This window comes from Lagenorhynchus albirostris, chromosome 2, assembly GCF_949774975.1.
Source record: "Lagenorhynchus albirostris chromosome 2, mLagAlb1.1, whole genome shotgun sequence".
NCBI lineage: Eukaryota > Metazoa > Chordata > Mammalia > Artiodactyla > Delphinidae > Lagenorhynchus > Lagenorhynchus albirostris.
Window position 1 is genome coordinate 181,785,711 of NC_083096.1, and position 22,474 is coordinate 181,808,184.

The following is a 22,474-nucleotide window of genomic DNA, read 5'->3' on the forward strand; positions in this document are numbered from 1 at the left end:
TCCGCCTCCGCCGCGCTCTGGGGCTGGGGGCCCCCGCGGCGCCCAGCCTAAGCCTCGGGCCCGCCCCCCGCGCCGCCTCCGCCCGGCCCCGCCCGCCGCGGTCCGAGTCCCCCGCCCGCCCGCCAGCCGCAGCAGCGCCGAGGGCCGGACTCCGGTGACAGAGGCGGTGCGCCCAGGGACTTCTCTCCATATTTACCTCCGGTCGAAAAGCAGACCCCGGGACTTCCCTTGCTCGTACAGTGGTCAAGAATCGGCGCTCCCAATGCGTGGGGCGCGGGTTCGATCCCTACTCGGAGAAATAAGATCCCACAGGCCGCGCCGTGCAGCCAAAATATTAAAAAAAAAAAAGCAGACCCCGGTGATCAGAGCCGTCCATGCGCTGGCGGGCAGAGCCCACAGACGAACTGATTCATCCACTCAGTGCCAGTTCCTAGGCGCTGGGGGACACGAGCCAGCAAACGATGACCGCAGTTCCAGAGAGTGACAAGTGTGATCAGAGCAGGAAAACGGGGACTTAGTAAGTTATAGGGGCTACGTGGGCAGTCGGGGAAAGGGGAGGTGCGGTGGGCTGGGCTTTATTCAAAGGTGCGTACGTAGGCGCATTCCAGGCGTGCGAGACTTCAAGGGCAAAGGCCGTGCGCTAGGAACTGGCCTAACAAGTCCCTCAGGGGTTCTGGGGCTCTGGGTCTATGCCCTGGCAGGTGGCCATGGGTGCTGGGCGCTCAGCCCTCCTCGGTCCCTCCAGACCCCCAAGAACTGCCCACGTAGCCTCCCCGAGGCAGGGAGGGAGAGAAGGGGAAAAGGACAGTAATGCCTGGTGGGCTCCGGTTTCCGAATCTAGAGACCCTGGCCTCAGAGAGCACCCAGAGCTGCCGCTGGCTGTCTGTCTGAGGTGGGGGAGTCAACCGTGAGCTCGAGGGCCCGGGGCTGCCGAATGGAGAGAGACGGGAAAGCAAGGGCTGGGGGGCAATGGGGAGGTGCGCAAGAGCAGCTGCCCGGAGAGCAGGGCCAGGACCCCTCCCCAAGGGGACAGGATGGCCCTGGGAGGGCAGCGGGCCAGAAGAGCACACGTGCGCCAAACCACCCTGCCTGCTTGGCCGGAAGCCCTTCGTGGGAGCTGGAGGGAGGCACAGCAGGCTGGACAGGAGGAAGAACTGCTAGAAGATAGGAGCTGTGTAGCTGTGGGAGCACAGTCAGCACATCGGCAACTTTGAAACATCCTGTGCCCTTCCTCCCCGCCCTCCCCGTCACCCCCCACCTCCCCACTGAAGCCCCGTGAGGGCTGTGCACTGGGCTATTTCACCCAGCGGGTAGCGGGACAGGCACAGGATGGTGCTGGAAATGCCTTAGAGGGAAGAGGCTTCCGGGAACAGTGGGAATCCAAGTCCCTGGGACCAACACCAGGTGGCGCCACGTGCAATGGGCTCCAGTGCTCCATGGCACCCGCCTAAACTGGAGCCTCTGGGCCTGAGTGGCCAGGTGGGTTTCCAGCCACTTTCACCACGCCAGACCTGCCTCACTCTCCCATGGGACCTATGACGGCTGGGGTCTGGGACCCCTACCCAAGGCGACAAGGGGAGGGAGGCATCTTATCCTGTCAGCCTCAGTGCTTCGACTGGCTCTTGGTGCCTGCCACAGCCGCCCTCCTCTAGCCCACCGAGCGCAGCTGTACCCTGAGGCCTGCGAGTGGCAGGGGTGCTTTGATGACAAAGAGCTAAATGGCTTATCTTGAGGGCCCCTCCCTGGTGCTTCCTCCATGGAAAAAAAAAAAAATCCCTGCACTCCCATGTTGGCTCCCCTGGTCCTGGACACCCTCAACTGTCACATGGTTTTGTCATTTTGGGGTCCAGATGAGGGTGACGTGCTGCTGCTATGGCACTGGGCAAGGCAGGAGAGACAACCTGAGCCGCTCCCGCTGCTGACAGAGACATCTCCATAAAAGTCACGCGTGAGCACTCATCCTTGCTGACCATCTTGTCAGACTCCTTTCTGAGGATGCCAAAGTCAGGCTGAGATCCAGGCCTTCTCTGTCCTTTCTGGGCTGCACTGGGTCCACGGGGTCCTGCTCAGCATCTCTAGCGAACCCACGCCAGCAAGAACATATTTTTGGAAGCCCTACTGCTTACCAGGCACCATGCCAGGTTTCACCTGCATATTTAACCCCATAGGGATGCTATGAGAGAGGTACAACACTATACCCATTTTACAGCTGGGGAAACTGAGGCACAGGGAGTTTTTTTTTTTTTAATTTGTTTGTTTGGTTTTGTTTATGGTTTCCTTTGCTGTGCAAAAGCTTTTAAGTTTAATCAGATCCCATTTGTTTATTTTTTGTTTTTATTTTCATTACTCCAGGAGGTGCATCAAAAAAATCTTGCTGTGCTTTATGTCAGAGGGTGTTCTGCTGATGCTTTCCTCTAAGAGTTTTATAGTATCCAGTCTTGCATTTAGGGCTTTAATCCATTTTGAGCTTATCTTTGTGTATGGTGTTAGAGAATGTTCTAATTTCATTCTTTTACCTTGTTTGTTTGGTTTGGTTTTTTAACGTATCTTGTCCACAGTGGCACAAATAGAAAGGGGCAAAGCTCAGGGGCTGACACTCACAGAGGCTGACCCTGCTGTGCCCTTCTTCCCTCTGCACCTGAAGTTCCCCTTTCCCAGAGCACCCACAATGTCTCCCACACTCCAGATGTCAGTTGAGGGGCTCCCTCCCCCACCAGGAGGCTTCCTCTCATTCTTCTGCTGGGATCAGGCCATCTGCCCACCTGTTGTGTGGAAAACACCTGTTCAGACCTCTCCCCCCACCCAAGAGCAGGCACCCAGGTGGAGTGTGTCCCCACTGTACCCGAAGTGGTTCCAGCTTCCCTAAAACCTGCACCCCCATACCCTGTCCACTTGGTTGTCTTACCTACGTTCCCCTGGTTATAAATGACTTCTTCCTCCAGGTAACCAGCAAAACCCCCAGAATCCTTTGGTTGAAGGGAACAGCAATAGGAGAAGACAGGAGAGACTTAAAATCTGGGGTAACTGAAAATGGAGTCTGCTTCCCCACCCTCCAGGCTTCAAACCGTGGTCCACAGGCATGGAGGGGGATGTTCTAGAAAGAACCTTCCTCCCCAGGAGCTAGTTTCAGGGCATCTCAGCAAGGATGCAGATGTTGGTGCAGGGGGGCCTGTCGGCACAGAGCTGAGTGAGCCAGTGTGTGTGGCCAGGGGTGGCATGTGGGGCATCAGTTAAGGATCCATGAAGTCCTTTTCTTGAGCCCCTAAAGAATAATTAATGAGGTAATTCTATGGTGGTCCAGTGGTTAGGACTCCGCGCTTTCACTGCCAAGTACACGGGCTCAGTCCCTAGTTGGGGAACTAAGATCGCAAGCCAGGCCGTGTGGCCAAAAGAGAGAGAGAGAGAGAGAGAGAGAGGACATTTAATAACCTTGGAGGAGGCCGGCCCATAGGTACCCTGAGCTCAACGATTCAATTTGAGGAGACAGTGGCTCAGGCATGCCCAGGCTCTGCTCCGCTAGATGTGTTGACTTATTCTCATAGTTAGGACTGTTAGGGGGATAATGGAAAGGAGGGCCGAAAGGCGCTTGACATACAGCATGTGCTCCATAAGTGGTGGCCAGTCAGGTACGGGTGGCGTGAGCTCCCACTCGCCCGGATGCTCCGGGCTCCTTCCTGATGGGCGCGCTGGTCTTCTCAAGCCCTGCTTGGGGAGCACGCGGCCGAGGGGACTTAGGCGGAGCGTCGAAGGTGGCGCGCGGAGATGGGGTTTGCGCGGCGGAGGGGAGGGGCCCCGTCCAGCACCCAGGACAGCGCCGGTCGGCTCCGCCCTGTGGTTCCTCCTCCCGGCCTGGCTAGGTGGGTCCAGCCCGCCATCCGCCCGCGGGTCGGCCCGGCAGTCCGCCAGCCGGTTGACGGAGGGCAGTTCCGAGCAGATGGGCGGGGGACGCCCAGCCAGTTTGCGGCAGCACCAGCTACGCGGCGAGGAGGCGGGCCCGGACGGAGGAGATGGGCAGCAAAGAGCTGGCGCCCAGGACTGCCCCGCCCCGCCCGTCACGTGAGCTCCGCCGGTCCCGTAGGTGGGAGCCCGGAGCTGGAGCCAGTGAAATGAAAATGAGTTCCGGGCGCTCCTGGGTTGCCTCGTTTTCTCTGGGCCTCAGTTTCCCCGTTCAAAACCGAGGACAGGGGAACCAGGTGGTCCCTAACTCGGTGAGGGCCGGAGAATTCTATGGAGCCACCGGGGCCCTAGTTCTGCCTGGCCAGTTTCCAGTCGTTAGAGCCGGAGCAAGTTGAGGTCTCTTTCCGGGCCTCAGTCTCCCCTTACAGCCCCGCAGAACAACTGGTGGGCCGAGTCCCTCCCCATAGTAGAAACCCGAATGGTAGCTCCCTGAGGCCCGGGACTTGGGGGTCCTGCCGCCGCTGGGTAACCTGCCCAAGCCCAGGGCGGGGCTCAGAGGAGGCGCTGATCCCGAATGAGGGAAGAAGGGCGGCGTTGGACAAGAAGGGACAAGGGCCTGGCACCACCCGCTCGCCTCCTGCCCGAGGGTCAGGGCAGCGAGGGCTTCGATGGCGCCCACACACACCCCTGCAGGTGCTCTGGGAGGAGGGCGCCCCGGGCTCGCAGCAGATGGGACTCGAAGGCCTGGAGCGGGAACTCGGGGCCTCCGCCGTGCCCCCTTCCGCCCCAACCCCGCGCAGGAACAAAGGCGGAGGTGGGACCCACAGGCGGACTGGCTCCGCGGGGCGGGACGGGGCGGAGCGGGCGCGCTGCCTCCTTAAAGCCGGGCTGCGGGCGTGGCGCGCGCGCTCCCCTGGCGTCCGCTCCGGCCGCGCACCACACCTCTCTGCGGGCCTCGGTCTGCGCTCGGTGTCTGGGCGGGCACAAGTCTCCCACGCGCGGGCCCGGCAGCGGCGCCGCTTTTCCGCCGAGCATGGGGCTGCCTCGGAGGGCAGGGGACCCGGCGGAGCTGCGCAAGGTAGGAGCCGGGGCCTGGCGGCAGGGCGCAGAGCGGCGGGGGCGGGGGCCTGGACGGCGACCCTTGTAACCGCGGCCTTCGCGCCCGCCTGCAGAGCCTGAAGCCACTGCTGGAGAAGCGCCGCCGCGCGCGCATCAACGAGAGCCTGAGCCAGCTCAAGGGCCTCATCCTGTCGCTGCTGGGCAGGGAGGTGAGTGCCGGGGCGCTCGGTTACAGGCCGGGCGCACTGGGGCTGGGGGTAGGGGGCTCCCGGGGCGCGGGGCGAGGAGGCCTGGCGGGCCGAGATGCCCTTGCCGGAGAAGCCGACGAGGGGACAACGCGCGGCGCCCAAGGCTGAGCCCGGGTAGGACAGGCTCGGCGGAGCCGACCCACCGCGGGCTACGGCAGGCCCGGCACCAGCTCCTGGGAGCGCGGTACTCACGGCAGCCTGACGGAGCTCTGTCTTGTTTGTCCCTTTCTCTGTCCCTCTCCTTCTGGCCGGGCGCAGAGCTCCCACTTCTCGAAGCTGGAGAAAGCGGACATCCTGGAAATGACCGTGCGCTTCCTGCAGGAGCTGCCTGCGTCCTCCTGCCCGACGGCAGCGCCCAGTGAGTGACCCTGCCCCGCCCCGGCCCGGCTCCGCGCCCCTCACTCCACCCCGCGCCTCATGCCTTTCTCCGTCCGCAGCGCCCTCCGACAGCTACCGCGAGGGCTACCGAGCCTGCCTGGCGCGCCTGGCCCGCGTGCTACACACCCGCCGTGTCCTGGAGCCCGCCGTGAGCGCTCGCCTGCTGGAGCACTTGCGCCGGAGGGCGGCCAGCGCCACCCCCGACGGCGGGCGCGCGGGGGACTCCTGCGGCCCGCCCGCGCCCTCCCCGCCGCCCGCGCCCTTGCCACCTGCGCCTCCTCGGGATCCAGGCCTCTGGCGGCCCTGGTAGTCCCCTGGCCGGCCCACGGGACCCTGCTGACAGCGTGGGACCAGGAATGCTGGACAGACTGAGGAAGCGCTTGGTGGCGGCTTTCCTTCCCACCACGGGGGACCAGCCTGGTACCTACAACCTGGCCAGACCCGGATGTTTGTGAGCTGTGTGGCAGACTGACCTCCATGGAGGCTCAGGAAATAAGAGGAGAGGCTCACCCTCAGTCCCAACTTGGGGTGTCTGGGCTAGAGGTGAAGGGGCAGGTGGCTGCAGGGAGAAGAAAAAGCCTCCCACCCCAGTTGGTGGAAGGGTTCTAGAGCTGGGCCAGCCACTGCTGCCTGGGCAGCCCACACACCTGCCCCAGCGCTGGCATCAGCCCAAGGGCTGGGCCAGGAGCTCACCTGAGCCAGGTGCAGCAGTCTGCTCTGACTGGTCACCACCCTCCCAGCCCTGCTTGAACCTGCCTTCTCGCCAGCTCAGCTCGGTAACCTCTGGGCACACAGCAGCAATGGCCTGAGGGGCTTTGAAGGCTGGGGAGCCATGACCTCCACTCCTGGGCTCCCTGCCTAAAGCTTCCAATTATAGGGACAGGATGCAGCCAGGCCTCTGTGTCCCTGGGGGTGGGGGCTTCCTTAGGTAGTCTTGGGGAGGATTTATTTCCCCAAGCATTAAGTTAACACCTGTGTACCACACACCAGGCCAGGTGGTCTTGGGGTGTGAAGAAGGGGTGGGACGAGAATGAGGGTACCCTGTGGCCTTAAGGAAGCTTGCCACCTTGAAGGGCCCAGGTCCAGCACAGAGCTGGTGCCAGTGTGAGGTGAGCAGGTCCCATGTCCTGGAGCAGCAGAAATTCAAGGGGTGACACGGCAGGTTAAGGAACAGGAATCCGCCTTTCTCATTTTCTCTTTTGAACTGCTCTCTGCTACTGTCAGGACAGATAACTGGAAGCAACTTGTTCTTAAGACTTTTCTTTTCTCCCCATGGAAGCCAGAGAGCCTTCAAAGGTCTAGTGGTGGTGGTGGGGTACAGTGGATCCCAGGAGAAGGCCGGAGCATCTGTGGCCCACTCTCAGTCGTGTTCCCAGCATCTCGTGGGGATTCGCTGAGCATTTGTGGGAGGTTGCGAGTCCTCCCCCCGGTCCCCGGTCCAACAGCCTGTGCACTAGGACCAGGGCACTAGGAGCAAGAAGATAGAGCTGATGGGGGGAGTCACTAAATTGAGCTATGCCACATAAACCCATGATGACCATGGCACTGATTCTGGTGGCAGGATGTGGGGAAGCGGTGGGCATTACTGAAGAAGTCAATGTGAAGACAGCAGGTGAGCCCCCAGCAAGGTGGGCTGTCCTACCGCCTGTCTGGGCCCAGCTGGCTGGACTGTAAGCTCCTGCGGGGCAGGGCTGGGGCTGAGTGTACCGCTCTGTCCCCAAGGAACTCGGCACGTGGTGGGTCCTCAATAAACATGGTGAGCCAACGAAAGGGTGATGTGACGGGCCCACACTCTACTGAACCCTGACAGACTGGCTGTTGCCTCAACTCCTATCCCCCGAGCCCTAATATCACTTTGAAAAGCTGCCACACCAGAGCATGAGCTCCCCGGGACAAATGTGGGGAAGGGTGTGGAGAGTAGGGAGGGCAGTTCCTGGGAACGCAAGCCTGCTTTCCTGAGCTGCCGGGAACGAGTGGAGGGGGCCACGTAACCCCCAAGCCCACGCTCACCGCGAGAGTTCAGGTTTCCCCCTCGGGTCAAGGACTCCCATCCATCGGCACAAACTGGGCAGACTCCTTGTCCCTTTAAATAAGAACTTTCAGTGTGGGTCGAAATTCGGTAAAAACTGACCAACCAGAGGCCCCTCTCCTCCTTTCCACCACTGCTTGCTTCTGAGCCCCATCTGGGTCCCCAACTCTGTGACTCTCGTTGATCTGACCCCAATCAAGCCACAGTCCAAGCAGTCAGGGGCGGGGCGTGTAGGTAGGCCAGTGACACACAGGGTCAGGCATTCTGGGGATCTGAGCCGGAGGCCAGCCAGGCCTTGGCAAGGAGCTGAGACTTGCCTGGGTGGGTGAGGCTCTGGGCCTGAGGCGAGAAGCCAGTTTCCCAGCAGGGACGTGCAAGACCTGCATAGGAGGTCTCAGCTGGTCCTCTGAGTTGGGCCTGTGAAATAGCGACGCCCACATCCCTCCCCTACAGGGCCCCTGCAGGCGCCTCCCCCTGGCAGCTCCCCAGGTATTCCCAGAGCCCCGTCTCATGGCCAAAGGTGAGCCGAGGGCAGAGCGGGCTGCTTCTGCGTGGGTGGGAAGCCGCCTCGCTCGGGGGCATTTAATGACCCTTATAAGGCTCACAGAGTGCCCAGTGAACAGCTCTTGCAATGTCCTCTCTGTTCTGGTCCCGTGACGACCGAGTCTAACTCTGTCTGGTTATCACGCTTGGTTAGAGGCAAGGCTCCCATGTCTCATAAACAGTGGGTGAAATGGACCAATGACCTAAGGACAATCAGAGCACTGAGCTGTCGGGGAGGTTCAGGCTGGGGCCAGGCCCCACCTGTCCCCTAGCAGCAGTTGATGTGGAGAGGGCAGATCTCGTTTCCATGAGGATAAAGAGCAGGTTGCCAAGGAGGACTCCTCTAATAAACATTTACAAATTACTCTGCTCCACCTGTGAAGCCCAGACTCTGAGGATGAGTCTTCCACTGGTTTATCTGGAATAGGATCAGAATGAACATAGCCTGCGGGGAACGTCTGGAAAAATCTGTGGCTTTGAAGAATCCTCGCCACCGTGCTTTGGGGTGACCACTCTGGAGACAGCGGCAGCACGTCCCCATCATGTGTAGGCAGCCACCTCCTACTCGAAACATCAATAAGCAGCCATATTTACTTTTTTTTTTTTTTACTTTTTTTTTTTGGCCTTGTCGCAAGGCATATGGGATCTTAGTTCCCTGACCAGGGATCGAACCCTTGCCCCCTGCATTGGCAGTGCAGAGTCTTAACCACTGGACCGCCAGGGAAGACTCCATATTTAATTTAATTTTTTTTTTTTTTGCGGTACGTGGGCCTCTCACTGTTGTGGCCTGTCCCGTTGTGGAGCACAGGCTGCGGACGCGCAGGCTCAGCGGCCATGGCTCACGGGCCCAGCCGCTCTGCAGCATGTGGGATCTTCCCGGACCGGGGCACGAACCCGTGTCCCCTGCATCGGCAGGCGGGCTCTCAACCACTGCGCCACCAGAGAAGCCCTAATTTTTTTTTAATTAATTAATTTTTGGTTGCATTGGGTCTTCGTTGCTGTGCACGGGCCTTCTCTAGTTGCAGCGAGTGTGGGCTACTCTTCGTTGCGGTGTGCGGGCTTCTCACTGCAGTGGCTTCTCTTGTTGTGGAGCACAGGCTCTAGGCGTGCTGGCTTCAGTAGTTGTTGCACACGGGCTCAGCAGCTGTGGCTTGTGGGCTCCAGAGCGCAGGCTCAGTAGTTGTGGCAAACGGGCTTAGCTGCTCCGTGGCACATGGGATCTTCCCGGAACAGGGCTCGAACCCGTGTCCCCTGCATTGGCAGGCAGATTCTTAAACACTGAGCCACCAGGGAAGTCCCCCATATTTACTTTTTAAAAACACACCAGGGTGGGACTTCTCTGGTGGTCCAGTGGTTAAGACTCTGTGGTTCCAATTCAGGGGGCGCCGGTTCGATCCCTGGTTGGGGAACGAAGATCCCACATGCCGCGCGGCACAGCCAAAAAATTAAAAATAAAGTGACAAGAGATTGTTAAAGCAATAATTGGTTATTTAACACACACACACACACACACACACACACACACACACACACACACACACACACACACACACCAGCTTGCTATAGCCGGTCCAGAGAACTAACCCACCCAATGGTGTTATTTCCCTTGGTTTTACTTTTTGCCTGGCCCCCTTCCCCGTGTGGGTGCATCTCTGGGGTGCTGGGTGCCTGCGTGCGCGTGTGCGTCCCTGTGCAGCCAGGTGGCCACGCTGCAGAGAGCTGCTCGGGCACTCGATGTTGGGGAGAAGGCAGCCACCCACTGAGGGTTCCCAGTGAGGAACTGGCTTCACTCTGGGTTTTGAGAGGCCCTGGCAAAAGCCCCAGCCACTTAAAGCAGCTGTAATAAAACTCTGAATGGTTTCAGGAGCGTGAGAAGGGCGCTAGAGGGCACACCCTAGGTGCACACGTGGTGTCTTGTCACCAAAGGGCCATTGGGGGGCAGTAGGGAGCAAGGGCTGGTGGCTGGTTCCACGACTGCGCTTTGTGAGCCAGGGGTTCCCTGGCCTGGGGGCTAAGGAAGGAGATTTCCAGCTGAACATGTGCCTGCCGCTGGTTCTGTTTGGAGGGAGGGCCCGAGAGCCGCCTGTCTTGGTGCTCGGTGAATTAAAAACCTCGGGGAACACAGGACAAAGTTCTTAAAGAACAAAGAACCATTCTGGACCTCAGAAATCAGAGACAGATTCAGGGTTTATGGGGACTACATTTTGAGGCCCTAAGTAAGAAAACATGTAAAATTATGAGTATAGATTTAGGATGGAAGTGAATATTTATTCAGAAGGAAAAAATGAGTCACTTCAAACTAGTGGTGCCTGCAGGTTGATGTCCCATCCCTTTTGGTTTCTCCTTAAGCAATTTACCAACATGCTTCCATAAATATGCTTCCTGGTGACAATCCTGGCCTCCCCCTGCTCCTAGAATTTTTTTAATTTAATCCTGGACCCTCGGCAGTAAAAGCACAGAGTCCTAACCACTGGACTGCAAGGGAACTCCCTCCTAGAACATTCTACTACCTGTCCTTGCTTGTGGGCGATCCAAGCTTAAGCCTCATCAGCCTCATGGTAAATCCACCTCTACCCAGAATGGGCTCTGGGTCTCCTTCAATGACGATAACAAGACAAATGCCTTCCATTTGCTTCCTCCACCCGTTTCAGGCTAAATATTACAAGGTATAGACTCACACAAACATTGACATCATTCATGGCAATTTTTTGCACCACCTGGAAAGCTTGTTAAATGCAGATTTCTGAGTCCCACCTCCAGGGGTTCTGATTCCTTGTGTTTGAGTCAATAGCCTCATACCTTTCACCTGATGGGGGGGTCAATCTGCTTGAGCTGAAACTCCCTGGCGGTCCAGTGGTTAGAACTCGCCACTTTCACTGCCGAGTGCATGGTGCTCAATCTCTGGTCGGGGAACTAAGATCCCATGGTGAGGCAAAAAAATAATAATAATAAAATAAAATAAAAAAAAAATATATATATACTTCAGCAAAGAGGCCACTCCTGAGTATGGGGGCAGCTGGGGGCTGGGCTGGGCGGGGGTGGGAACGGGAAGTTAGCATTCAGCTGGGTACAGAGTGTCCGTTTTGCAGGATAAGAAGAGTTCTGGAGATGGAATGGTGGTCATGGTTGCACAGCACTGTGAATGTACTTAATACCTCTGAACTGCACGTGTAAAAATTGTTGAGATGCTAAATTTTATGTGTATTTTACCACCAAACAGTAAACTAAAAGATACCTTATCTGGAATTGGGGCAGCTACTCAACTGGGTCCTCTGGGATCCATCTGGTTTCTCAGGAACCAGACTGGTCAAGTAAATGAAGCTGCGATGCATCCTTTAGGTCTTTTAAGTCTGGCATTAATTCTTGCCACTCTAGGAATCTACATTGTTTTGATTTACTATCTTGGTTGGGGGCAATTTGGAAGTTTGCACTTTTTTTAAAACAATGTGTTAGTAATTTATTTTTATTTATTTATTTTTGGCTGCGTTGGTCTTCGTTGCTGCGTGCCGGCTTTCTCTAGTTGTGGCGAGTGGGGGCTACTCTTCATTGAGGCGCACGGGCTTCTCATTGTGGTGGCTTCTCTTGTTGTGGAGCATGGGCTCTAGGCGTGCGGGCTTCAGTAGTTGTGGCACGCAGGCTCAGTAGTTGTGGCTCGCAGGCTCTAGAGTGCAGGCTCAGTAGTTGTAGCGCATGGGCTTAGTTGCTCCGCGGCATGTGGGATCTTCCCGGACCAGGGATCGAACCCGTGTCTCCTGCATTGGCAGGCGGATTCTCAACCTCTGCGCCGCCAGGGAAGTCCTGGGACCTGGCTATTTAATCCGGAACCACTCAGTCTAGGAATTTAGTCCAGCAGGTGGTCAGAGCCAGGTTTTTTGTGTCCTGGATTTGTCCCCCAATCAGATTTTGAGCTTTCTGAAGAACAGAATGGGGACTTCCCTGGTGGTCCAGTGGTTAAGACTCCACGCTCCCAATGCAGGGAACTAGATCCCGCATGCCACAACTAAAAGATCCCACATGCCGCAACTAAAGTTCCCACACGCTACAATGAAAATTCCGAGTGCCACAATTAAGACCCGGTGCAGCCAAATAAATAAATAAATAAATATTAGAAAAAGAAAAGAACAGAATATCTCCAACTCTCCTGGTGATGTGCCCACCTATACAAGTAGGGCAGGGCCTCAGGAAATCCTCATTCCATTGCACTGTCTGGGAAGGGTTGTTTAGAGAGAAAGAATGAGCAGGGAAGGTGACCACAGAGAGGAAGAGAGGCCCTAACTTATTCGTGTGCTGGGCCCCTTACTTTCATTATCTCATTTAATCTTCCTAAAGGTCTGGAAGGTGCGTATTATTACACCCATTTAACAGATAAGGAATTCGCCTTGCCTAAGGTTCCAAAGCTGGCTGTTGCTCCCGGGTCCCATCATAAGAAATCCATCCATTTCAGGACCCATACTGCGAAGACGTGGTGGTTAAATAGGGTTGGTGACCCTAGATGCTTGCACACTAGAAAACGAAACTTTTAGTGTAATAATCTTGAAATGATAGACATGATCGGTCAGCTCCCTCTGTTCCTGGGACTTAGAGATATGTGGTGGGCCGCCTCGCTGGTCTGGTAATGCAGGAGTAACCAGGATGAGTTATTTCAGTATAAACGGGCGAGCTTGAGTTCCATGGGTTATGATTTTTAAAAATCTGACTACAGAAGCAATTTATGTATATTGTAAAAAATTGGGAGAAAGTCAAGTCTCATACGGAGTAATGGCTCTCTTAAATTACAGCACATTGGGACTTCCCTGGTGGTGCACTGGTTAAGAATCCCCCTGCCAACGTAGGGGACACGGGCTCCAGCCCTGCTCTGGGAAGATCCCATATGCCACAGAGCAACTAAGCCCGTGCGCCACAACTACTGAGCCCACGTGCCACAACTACTGAAGCCCCCATGCCTAGAGTCCGTGCTCCACAACAAAGAGAAGCCACCTTAATGAGAAGCCCGTGCACCGCATCGAAGAGTAGTTCCCGCTCGCCGCAACTGGAGAAAGCCCGCGCGCAGCAAGGAAAACCCAACTCAGCCCCAAAATAAATAAGTAAATAATTTTTAAAAATTACAGCACATAGATGTGATCACGTTTCCCCTCTTTTCTGGGTGGATTTTGTGACACCGACTTGGCCTGGACTCCACTGCTGGGCACAGGGTGTGCAACGGAACACAGCAGCATCGTTACAGCTCCTCACTGCAGGACACGCACCCCCAAGCAAACGCTCAGCACTCTCAGGAAGTCTTTTTGGAACAACCCAGAGGTGCTGTACAGCGGGCGGTGTAGACGGACCCCAGGTCCTGGCTTCTCTCCAGCAGCTGCGTGTTCCTGCAGCAAGAGATACTCGCTGAGGCCTGATGGTTCCTGGCTCCCCGTTTTGTGCACCCACGTGCCTCCCAGCTCGGCCATGAATGCTCCTTTACGGGAAACCGCCCCCAATTTCCTCTCAGGGCTGATCTGAGAAGGCGAGTACCGGTCGCGGCCTCCCGAACTGCCAGTCGCGGGCAGGGGGAAGGCCGCATACAAACACGCGCCACGCGGGGCCAGACTGACCCTCGAGGTCGCCCAGTCCCGCGCCGGCTCCGCCCAACCGCCGCCGAACCTTCTGGAAGCGGCGCCCCACCGCGGCCCCGCCGCCGCCAGAACCGGACGCCTGCGGAGCCGGCGCCGGCCCGGGGGCGGAACGAGGGCGGGTGCGAGGGGCGGGGCTTCGCAGGAGGCTGCGTTCGACTCGCCGCCGGCGCACAGGCCCCGCCTCTCCGGCGCAATGGCTCCGCCTCTCCCCTCCCCCTCCACGGCACCGCCCGGGCTAATTCATTCAGCGCTGGGCCTGCCAGACACCTGCGCGCTCCCTCAGGCTCCCGCCGCCGCCGCCGCCACCATGTCGGGCCCCGCCGCCGAGACCCCGTCCGCCATCCAGATCTGCCGGTAAGAGGGACGCGCGGAGGGCGGGCGGCCAGGACTCCGAGTCGCTGCCCGGGCCTGGCCGACCCCCACCGGCCCCGCGCCTTCCCTTCCCCAGTCGCCGCCCCCGCCGGGCCGGTCGCCTCCGGACCCCGCCCGCCCGCCCGCCGCGGCCGGGATGCGCCTCGGCTGCCGCAGATCCGGCTGCTTCCCCGCGCGCCGCCGCTCCGGCCTCCGGCGCATCTGCGGGGCGGCGCCGAGGTCACGCAGGCCGTTTGCGCGAGGAAGCGGCGCGGCGCCCTTCCCCGGGCGGGGGTCGGAGCACAGCCCCACCACGTCCCGCCCCGCCCGTTGCCCGAGCGCCCCGGAGCCCCAGCCCAGGTCCCAGTGAGCCCCCTAATTCGGGGTCGTTATCCGGGCGGTGGTTCAAAGCCAACCGGATCCCCCGACATGTGCGGCGCAGGTAACCCGCTCGCTGGGCGGCGGCCGGAGCCGGTTGAGCCCATCGGTGGGCGCCCGAGTGGGCGGGGGCTGCACATATGCGGTCCCTTCAGTGCCCTGCCACGGTTTTGGGCGGGAGGCGGCTGAAAACAGGAAGAACGGTAAATACCTTTCCCCTCTAACAGTTCACGGCTAAGAACAGAGGATGGTCCATTGAGCCCGGAAGCATCTCACACAAAGGGGGCAAGGGGTTGTTCTTGTCAGGGGACCATCCCTGCCTTCCGCCACCGGCACCGGTATATAGAGGGCCCCGAGGACGCCGGAGATCACGAGCCGGCTCATTTCCGACAGATGCGGGAGGGCAGCCTCAAGGTTACTTTCCATTCCGTCGTTAAGAACGGAAGCAGGCATGGTGGCATTGGAGCCTGAGCTAAGGAAGAGCGAGGAGTCTGGCAAGGCCGAACGGGCGCTGGGGCCTGCAACAGGGCCTGTGCTGCTTGATGCACTGTTGACAGTGACCCCGCCTTCCTGTTTGGGGCCCGGTGCCTCAGATTTGGAGACCGGGCGTCACACTGACCTTGGGTCCAAGCCAGGTTAGTTTCCTGTGGATGGTGACATCTCCTCGGAATAGGCAAAGGCTCGGCAGACAGTGCTGGATCGTGGGGTGCCCTGAACCCACCCCCACTTCTGACTGAGTCAAAGTCCTTTCCTGACCTCAAGGTCAGTTTTGACTTCTCTAGGGAGAAGAAATCTTTGGGGGAGCCTTGCGCCATTGATTTGTTATTGGCTGTGTGGCCATCTTGGCGCCACCCACTTCAGGTTCCGAGGGCAAAAATAATAGAAGTAACTGATATCGGGAGACAGACGGGCCTGGATCAGGTGCTTGGGTCGGTCTCTGCCTCATATTGGCCGGGTGACCTTGCAGTTTGTGATTTGCTAAGGGCTCGTAACATCTCTCATCTCGCTTGGTTTGTCCAGCACCCCTGGGAGGGAGGATGGCAGGGAGCCCACCACTCTTGTCAGGGAAGAGGAAACCCATTGCCTCTGTAAGGTCATCCGGCCACAAGAGCCCAGGGCTGGGGGTGGGGAAGCACAGCTCCTCATGGGTCTTCTGCCTCCAGACCCACTTTCTTTCCACTGCGTTCCCCACAAAAGAAAATACTGATTTCAATCTACTCGTGGAAGGCTGGGCTTTTATTTACTTCATCAGGATGATGAATAGCCCGTCTATACATACTACCTTTTTAAAAACCAGCCTCTAACATAGTTAATAGGCTTTTGGATAGCCTGGACACTTCCACATGTATGCGCACACTTCTTCTTACCCACGGTGCTTGCTTGCTGGGCTGCCGCTCATATATTCACAATGGCATATTGTCTCTGACTGGGGACACGTGGGCAGGATACCTGGCTGAGGTGAGCCTCAGGTGGCCAACACAACTGCCCAGGGGAGTTGGAGGGGTTGTGATGAGGCCCGTGGTCACAGCGACTTGGCCCTGAGAAACCCCAGGACACTGGAGTGGATGTAGCAGGGTGGGGAGCCCTTTAAGGACATCTGAGCTGACACCCCATGTTGAAAGAGGAGCCTCCTGGCCTAGGGCAACCCAGCCCATGAATTTAACAAGCTTCACTGGACGCCTCCAAGGGGTGAAGTGCCCTGAGGGAGGGACACGGACATGGAAAATTCAGTCCCCAGCTTAGCAGGTTCACAGTCTAGCAGGGAGAGGACGCCACACCCACCGCCATCCTAGATGATTAAGAGGGTCCCATGCTCTCGGTCAGAAGGAGGTGTTGAAGGGCTAGGGGCCCTAAAGTCTGGGGAGGGCAGTGGTCAGAGCCAGCTTTCCAGTCCCAGGCCTGGGTGTGAATGTGGCCTCTGCCCCTTGGAAGCTGCCTAACTTTCTGTGACCCGTTTTATCATGGGCTGTTCTGAGTGCTAAAGAAAGTGTATCTAGAGCTTGGCAGAATGGCTGGCACCTTGTAAGTAAACGGAAGCTCTTTTTGTCTGAAAAGTGGGACCCAGGCTCAGGAAGCCAAGGGCCTAGGTTCGAATCCCAGCTCTGCCTCCTGCAGGCGTGGACTTTAGGCCTCAGTATTCTTGTCTGTGAATCGGAGGTAATAACAGTGCCTGTTTCATGGTGGCTGTGAGGATTAAAACCTTTGGCACAGTGCTGGGCAGTTGAAAACAGAGGGGGGTGTTTACCCCTGAGAGCCCAAACTTTGGACAGCCAGACCACTGCGGTGTGCTGTACCCTCCTGTGCCCCCTGCAGTGGAAGCGTGGAGTCCTCATTGCTGGACTGCGGGGAATTCCCATGTCCCTCCTTCTTTTTATCGAGCCCTACAGATGCAGGCTCTGGGACAGCATTTAAAGTCTCAGAAGAACATTTTTCTTTTGGTTTATTCTGAATGATGTTAGTTCACATTTTGTTAGCAAATTGCTTTTTTCCTTGTTGGAGTCAGAGTTCTAGAATGTCAGAATCAGAATGACCCCTAGGAGCCCCCAGCCCAACTCTGTTATTTTACCGATGGGGGAAAATGAGGCTCTCAGAGGGTAAAGACTTGGCCTAGGGTGGCCTCGGACCCTGACAGCCAAGGGAGCGAAGGCAGCTGGTGTGTTGTTCCCTGTCCGGTGTTCCATTGTCGTGCTTTTCCATTGCTCAGCCTCACATTCACATCCGGTTGTGAGGCTGGATCATGGCATCAGTGTGGGCCCCTAGTAGGAGACCCTGGGTGTTGGTCGCAGTGAAATTGAAGGACATGTCCCATACCAGGTTGGTGGAGAGTACAACATCCACTAGAACTTTCTGCAGTGATGGAGATGCTCCGCGTCTGCGCTGTCCAGTACGCTAGGCACTAGCCGCAAGTGGCCAATGAGTGCCTGAAATGCAGTCAGACATGGAGGAACTGAATTTTTAATTGCATTCATTTAAATTTATTTAAATGCATACGGGCTGGCCTCCTGTGGCTGGTGGCTACCTTATGGGACAGTGCAATAAGTAGAGGAATTTAAAAACCAGAATTCCTGGTAGGCCTCTGAGGGGCAGGGTTTCCTAAGGGAAGCTTGGAAGCTTTCTGGGGACTGTAGGCAGCTCTCCCAACAACAGAGCTAACGGAGGGGGACCTTGGAAGGTACGTGGCCCAGGGCAGATGCCCTGGAGTCCTTTGTAGGGAGATGTGTGAGGTCTGCAGAGTTTCCTTTTGCTTGCCCTGCTTGTAGGTGTAAATCCGCTAGGAAGTGTCTTCAGCTCAGGGATTGCTTTGTTCACTGCTGTACCATGAATGCCCAGCAAAGTGCCTGACATCTGGTAGATGTGCCAATAAAGATTAGTGGAATGGACTTGAATTTTTGTACAAGCACACCCTCGTTTTCTTGCGTCTCACTTTATTGCACTTTGAATATATCGCTGTTTTTTTTTTTTTAACAAACTGAAGGTTTGTGGCAACTTTGTGTTGTCAGGTGATGGTTAGCATGTTTTGGCGATCAAGTTTTTTTAACTAAAAAGTTTTTTTATTGACTTATAGTTGCTATGCAGTATTACATATGTGACAGGTGTACAATATAGTGATTCACAATTTTTGAAGGTTATACTCCATTTATAGTTATTAGAAAATATTGGCTATAGCCCTCGTGTCATAGGTATAAAATAAAGAGTTTTTAAAATTATTACACATTTGATAGTGTAAACATAACTTTTATATGCACTGGGAAGCCAGAGTAGTCATGTGACTTGCTTTATCTTCGAGGTATGCCCGTTTGGAATTTTTTCTCTTTGGGGCTTTGTCTTTGGGCTTACAGGGAAGTCAGTGAAAACATAGAATCTGAGTTACAGAAACCGCACTCGGAGTTAGTATTCTGGGACATTCCATAACGCGATGCACAGTGCTGGCTCCCTTCCTGTGGGGATGCAGGAGCTGTGGGTGAAGATGCAGTCTTTGCAGCCCAGGGAGCCTGTGGTGGGCCAGGCTGTGCTCACCCACCATCCAGCCTCCCCGTCAGTGGGCCAGGCAGCCTGGCGTTGCCCTCGCCTTGGCACCACTGCTTCCCAGCTCCCTGGTTTCAGTCAGGCCAGGAGTTGCTTCCTCCTGTAGGTGGCGCTTCTCTGGATGGGGCCCAGCCTGGGGTGACTATGCCCTGTGCTTCCCGGTCCACTTTCTTTCACTCTCGGAGGTATCTTGAGGAGGAGGGTAAATTATATGGTCACCCCGCCTGCGGGCTACCTACATCTGAATAACTGAGGAAGCTTATTATAAATACTGATTTTCTGAATGCAAATTATGCTTCAGTAGAAAAGTCAACATGCAGATTTAAAAAACAAGAAAATTATTTATTTATTTGGTTGCACTGGGTCTTAGTTGTGGAAGGCGGGCTCCTTATTTGTGGCTCACGGGCTCCTTCGTTGTGGCAGGTGGGCTCCTCAGTTGTGGCACGCGAACTCTCAGTTGCGGCATGCATGTGGGATCTAGTTTCCTGACCAGGGATTGAACTTGGGTCGCCCGCGCTGGGAGTGTGGAGTCCCATCCACTGAGCCACCAGGGAAGCCCCCAAAATGAAGATTTTAAAACATTTATGAGATACTTGGGGAAACGTGAATAGTCCCTTGACAGTTAGGGATACTAAGGAATTTCTGGTGGTTTTTTTGGCCCTGCCATGAGGCCTGCGGGACCCTAGTGATCTTGGAGAGGCAGCAGCAGTGAGTGGTGGCTTGAAGCGAGATCTTAGTGCCCTCCCAGGAATCGAACCTGGGCAGCCTGGATGAAAACCAGGAATCCTAGCCACTAGTTCACCAGGGGCTAGAGTCTAGAAGCAAAGTTCCCCTGGCTCTTACCTCCACTGAAAAATGCATTTCTCAAGGAGGCAAAAAGTGTAAAAACAGGTACAGAGTTTATCATTAGAGACATAACACAACACGTGGGAGAGCTCACAGAGAAACTGTTTAGTTAAGACAGAAGCAGGGCAGAGATGCACACCCGGAGAGGAAGGGTGTGGGCGTCCCCCCTAATGAGGAGGAACATTGAAGAGGGTTTAAGTCATTTATATGGGGCAGTTCTTCCGGGTCTTTGTTTACCTTTGGCCAATTATCTGGTTTCTTTTTCCATACCTGACCTGCCCTAGGACCCTCCCCAGCCTGTGTGCACAACTTTTTTCCAAGATGGATTCCGGCCCAGAGGCCTAAGGGGGGCCTTGGCATCACCTATTCTGGGTGATTTTTGACCCCCAAGGAGCCTTTCTGCACAGGTGCAATGTCTCCCTTGCCCCAAGGATGGGAAATATAAGACCTCTTGATCTTTTCCTCAAGCAAGGTTTAGCCCCTCTCTGTTCCTGCCATGACTGTTATCGTAAAGTGTCCAAAGGAGACAAAGTCCAGCTATTTTACCCTGTTTCTCTTGTTATTTCTATCTCGAAGGGCAGACAGGAGGCTGGTCATAAATATCTAACCTGGAGCCCACCTATCTCCTGTCTCAGGAAATGCAAACAGGAGGCTAGTTGTAAGTGTCAGGCCTGAAGCCCACCTTTTTCCTGCCCCAAGAAATGTAAACAGGAGGCCAGTTGTAAATGCCTAGCCCGGAGTCCATCTATCTCCTGCCTCACTAGTTCCCCGACCAGGGTTCTAGGTATCGAACCCAGGCCACCTGCAGTGGAAGCGAGAAGTCCTAACCACTGGACCGCCAGATAATTCCGTCCGCCCCCCCCCCCCCCCCCGCCCTCTTTTTGTTTGTTTTTTGTTTTGCGGTATGCGGGCCTCTCACTGCTGTGACCTCTCCCGTTGCGGAGCACAGGCTCCAGACGCGCAGGCTCAGCGGCCATGGCTCACGGGCCCAGCCGCTCTGCGGCATGTGGGATCCTCCCGGACCAGGGCATAAACCCGTGTCCCCTGCATCGGCAGGCGGACTCTCAACCACTGCGCCACCAGGGAAGCCCCCCCCCCACCCCGCTTTTTTTTTAAGGTGAGGTAATTATATTGTAGTTATGCTTTTTTTAAAAACAACCTTTACTGAGGTATAATGTATGTGCCATAAAATGTACCTATGTTTAATGTACGGTTCACTTTTGACAAATGTGTACACCTGTGTAATGATCACAGTTGTGACATAGAACTTTTCCACCACCTCAAAAAGTGCCTTCCTGGGGACTTCTCTGGGGGCACAGTGGTTAAGAATCCGCCTGCCAATGCAGGAGACACAGGTTTGATCCCTGTTCCGGGAAGATCCCACATATCGTGGAGCAGCTAAGCCCGTGTGCCACAACTACTGAGCCTGCGCTCTAGAGCCCTAGAGCCACAACTACTGAGCCCGCATGCCACATTACTGCAGCCTGAGAGCCTAGAGCCCGTGCTCCACAACAAGAGAAGCCACTGCAATGATAAGCCTACGCACCACACTGAAGAGTAGTCCCCGCTCACGGCAACTAGAGAGAGCCCACGCGCAGCAACCAAGACCCAACACAGTCAAAAATAAATAAATAAATAAGTGATAAATTAATTACATTTCTAAAAAAAAAAGTGCCTTCCTGCCCCTTTGCACTTGGTTTCCTCGCAGCTCTGGCCCCTGGCAAACAGGTATGCTTCCTATCACTAGTTTTGCCTTTTCTAGAATTTCTCATCAATGGAGTCATAGACGCAGCACAATGCTTGTGAGTTTCACACGTGTGTGTGTGTGTGTTTGTGTGTGTGTGTGTGTGTGTGTCGGTGATTCTTGCTGTTGTTGCCTAGTAATCTTCATTATCTCTTTATCAGACAGTGAACATTTGAGTTCTTTCCTGCTTTGGGCAGTTATGAAAACAGTTCACAATTGCAGATTTCAAAACATTTAGGACGTAGCTGAGGAAACCTGAATGCTTACTTGATATTTAATGATGTTAAACTGGGCTTCCCTGGTGGCTCAGTGGTTAAGAATCCGCCTGCCAGTGCAGGGGACTCAGGTTCGAGCCCTGGTCTGGGAAGATCCCACATGCCATGGAGCAACTAAACCCATGCACCACAACTACTGAGCCTGCGCTCTAGAGCCTGCGAGCCACAACTACTGAGCCCGCATGCCACAACTACTGAAGCCAGCGCGCCTAGAACTCGTGCTCCACAACAAGAGAAGCCACCGCAATGAGAAGCCCATGCACCACAGTGAAGTATAGGCCCCGCTCACCACAACTAGAGAAAGCTGTGCACAGCAACGAAGACCCAAAGCAGCCAAAATAAATAAATTTATTGTTTTTTAAAAAATGTTAGTTTTAAAAAAAAAGAAAAAGAGGAGCTCCTTTCTGCTTGCTAGATGGGATGCTGCCCGATTCACGAATTGTTGAATAAAGCCAATTAGAAAAAAGTTATATTAAGGAGTTCGTATTTTAGGTGGAATAATTGTTTTGTGATTCTGTTTTTATTTTTATTTTTTGGCCACACCATCTGGCTTGTGGGATCTTAGTTCCCTGACCAGGGATCGAACCCGGGGCCCCCGGCAGTGAGAGCACTGACTCCTAACCACTGGACTGCCAGGGAATTCCTGTGGTTCTGTTTTAAAATGGAGTCTTTATCTTTCCGAGGGAATGCTGAGATATTTACATGTCGTGATCTGAGCGCAGGTTGGAAAATAAGTTCCAGACACAAGGCAGAATGTAAGGAAGACAGAGTTTATTAAAGAGAAGCGTTGCTGCAAGAACAGCTGGCCGACTTCCTGGTAGCCAGGGAAAGTCGACAATGAGCATGGGTTGCTTGTCTGTTTTTATAGCCAGGGGACCTGCGAGTCATCTGCTAACTGGTCAGAGTATGTATACTTTCAGCGTGCTGAGCGGGAGGAAAACTGGGCAAATGTCTTTCCTTATATGGGATGGGAAAGGGACAGGGCATGCTGCTTGGGAGGGCCCTGGGACATGGCAGTGGTCCCATTGTGACAGAGTGACGGGAGTCCTGTAACTCTTTGTTCCGGCAATATTGGCCCTTTGAGTTTATCT

General features: G+C 55.5%; 2 protein-coding genes across 2 annotated transcripts in view; both read left to right on the top strand.

Annotated features, from left to right (window-relative positions):
• Positions 1–4,602: 4,602 nt before the first annotated feature.
• Positions 4,603–7,352, top strand: HES2 (hes family bHLH transcription factor 2). The gene is made up of 4 exons (XM_060141599.1): positions 4,603–4,975; positions 5,070–5,165; positions 5,463–5,562; positions 5,642–7,352. Exons 1-4 carry the CDS (start codon positions 4,931–4,933, stop codon positions 5,890–5,892), a joined length of 492 nt encoding a protein of 163 aa, XP_059997582.1. The 5' UTR covers positions 4,603–4,930; the 3' UTR covers positions 5,893–7,352.
• A 6,604-nt stretch (positions 7,353–13,956) lies between these two features.
• The window catches only part of ACOT7 (acyl-CoA thioesterase 7), a 90,660-nt gene continuing 82,142 nt past the window's right edge, over positions 13,957–22,474 (top strand). Inside the window, exon 1 of the mRNA XM_060141605.1 lies at positions 13,957–14,117. Within this exon, the coding sequence (XP_059997588.1) occupies positions 13,957–14,117 (161 nt within the window). The remainder of the gene's footprint in view (positions 14,118–22,474) is intronic.

Bases quoted from the DNA above. Each gene is read 5' to 3' on its own strand.
- HES2 (XM_060141599.1), top strand. From the start codon at position 4,931: ATGGGGCTGCCTCGGAGGGCAGGGGACCCGGCGGAGCTGCGCAAG. The intron at 4,976-5,069 runs GTAGGAGCCGGG...GCCCGCCTGCAG, and splicing joins ACCCGGCGGAGCTGCGCAAG to AGCCTGAAGCCACTGCTGGA. The intron at 5,563-5,641 runs GTGAGTGACCCT...CTCCGTCCGCAG, and splicing joins CTGCCCGACGGCAGCGCCCA to CGCCCTCCGACAGCTACCGC.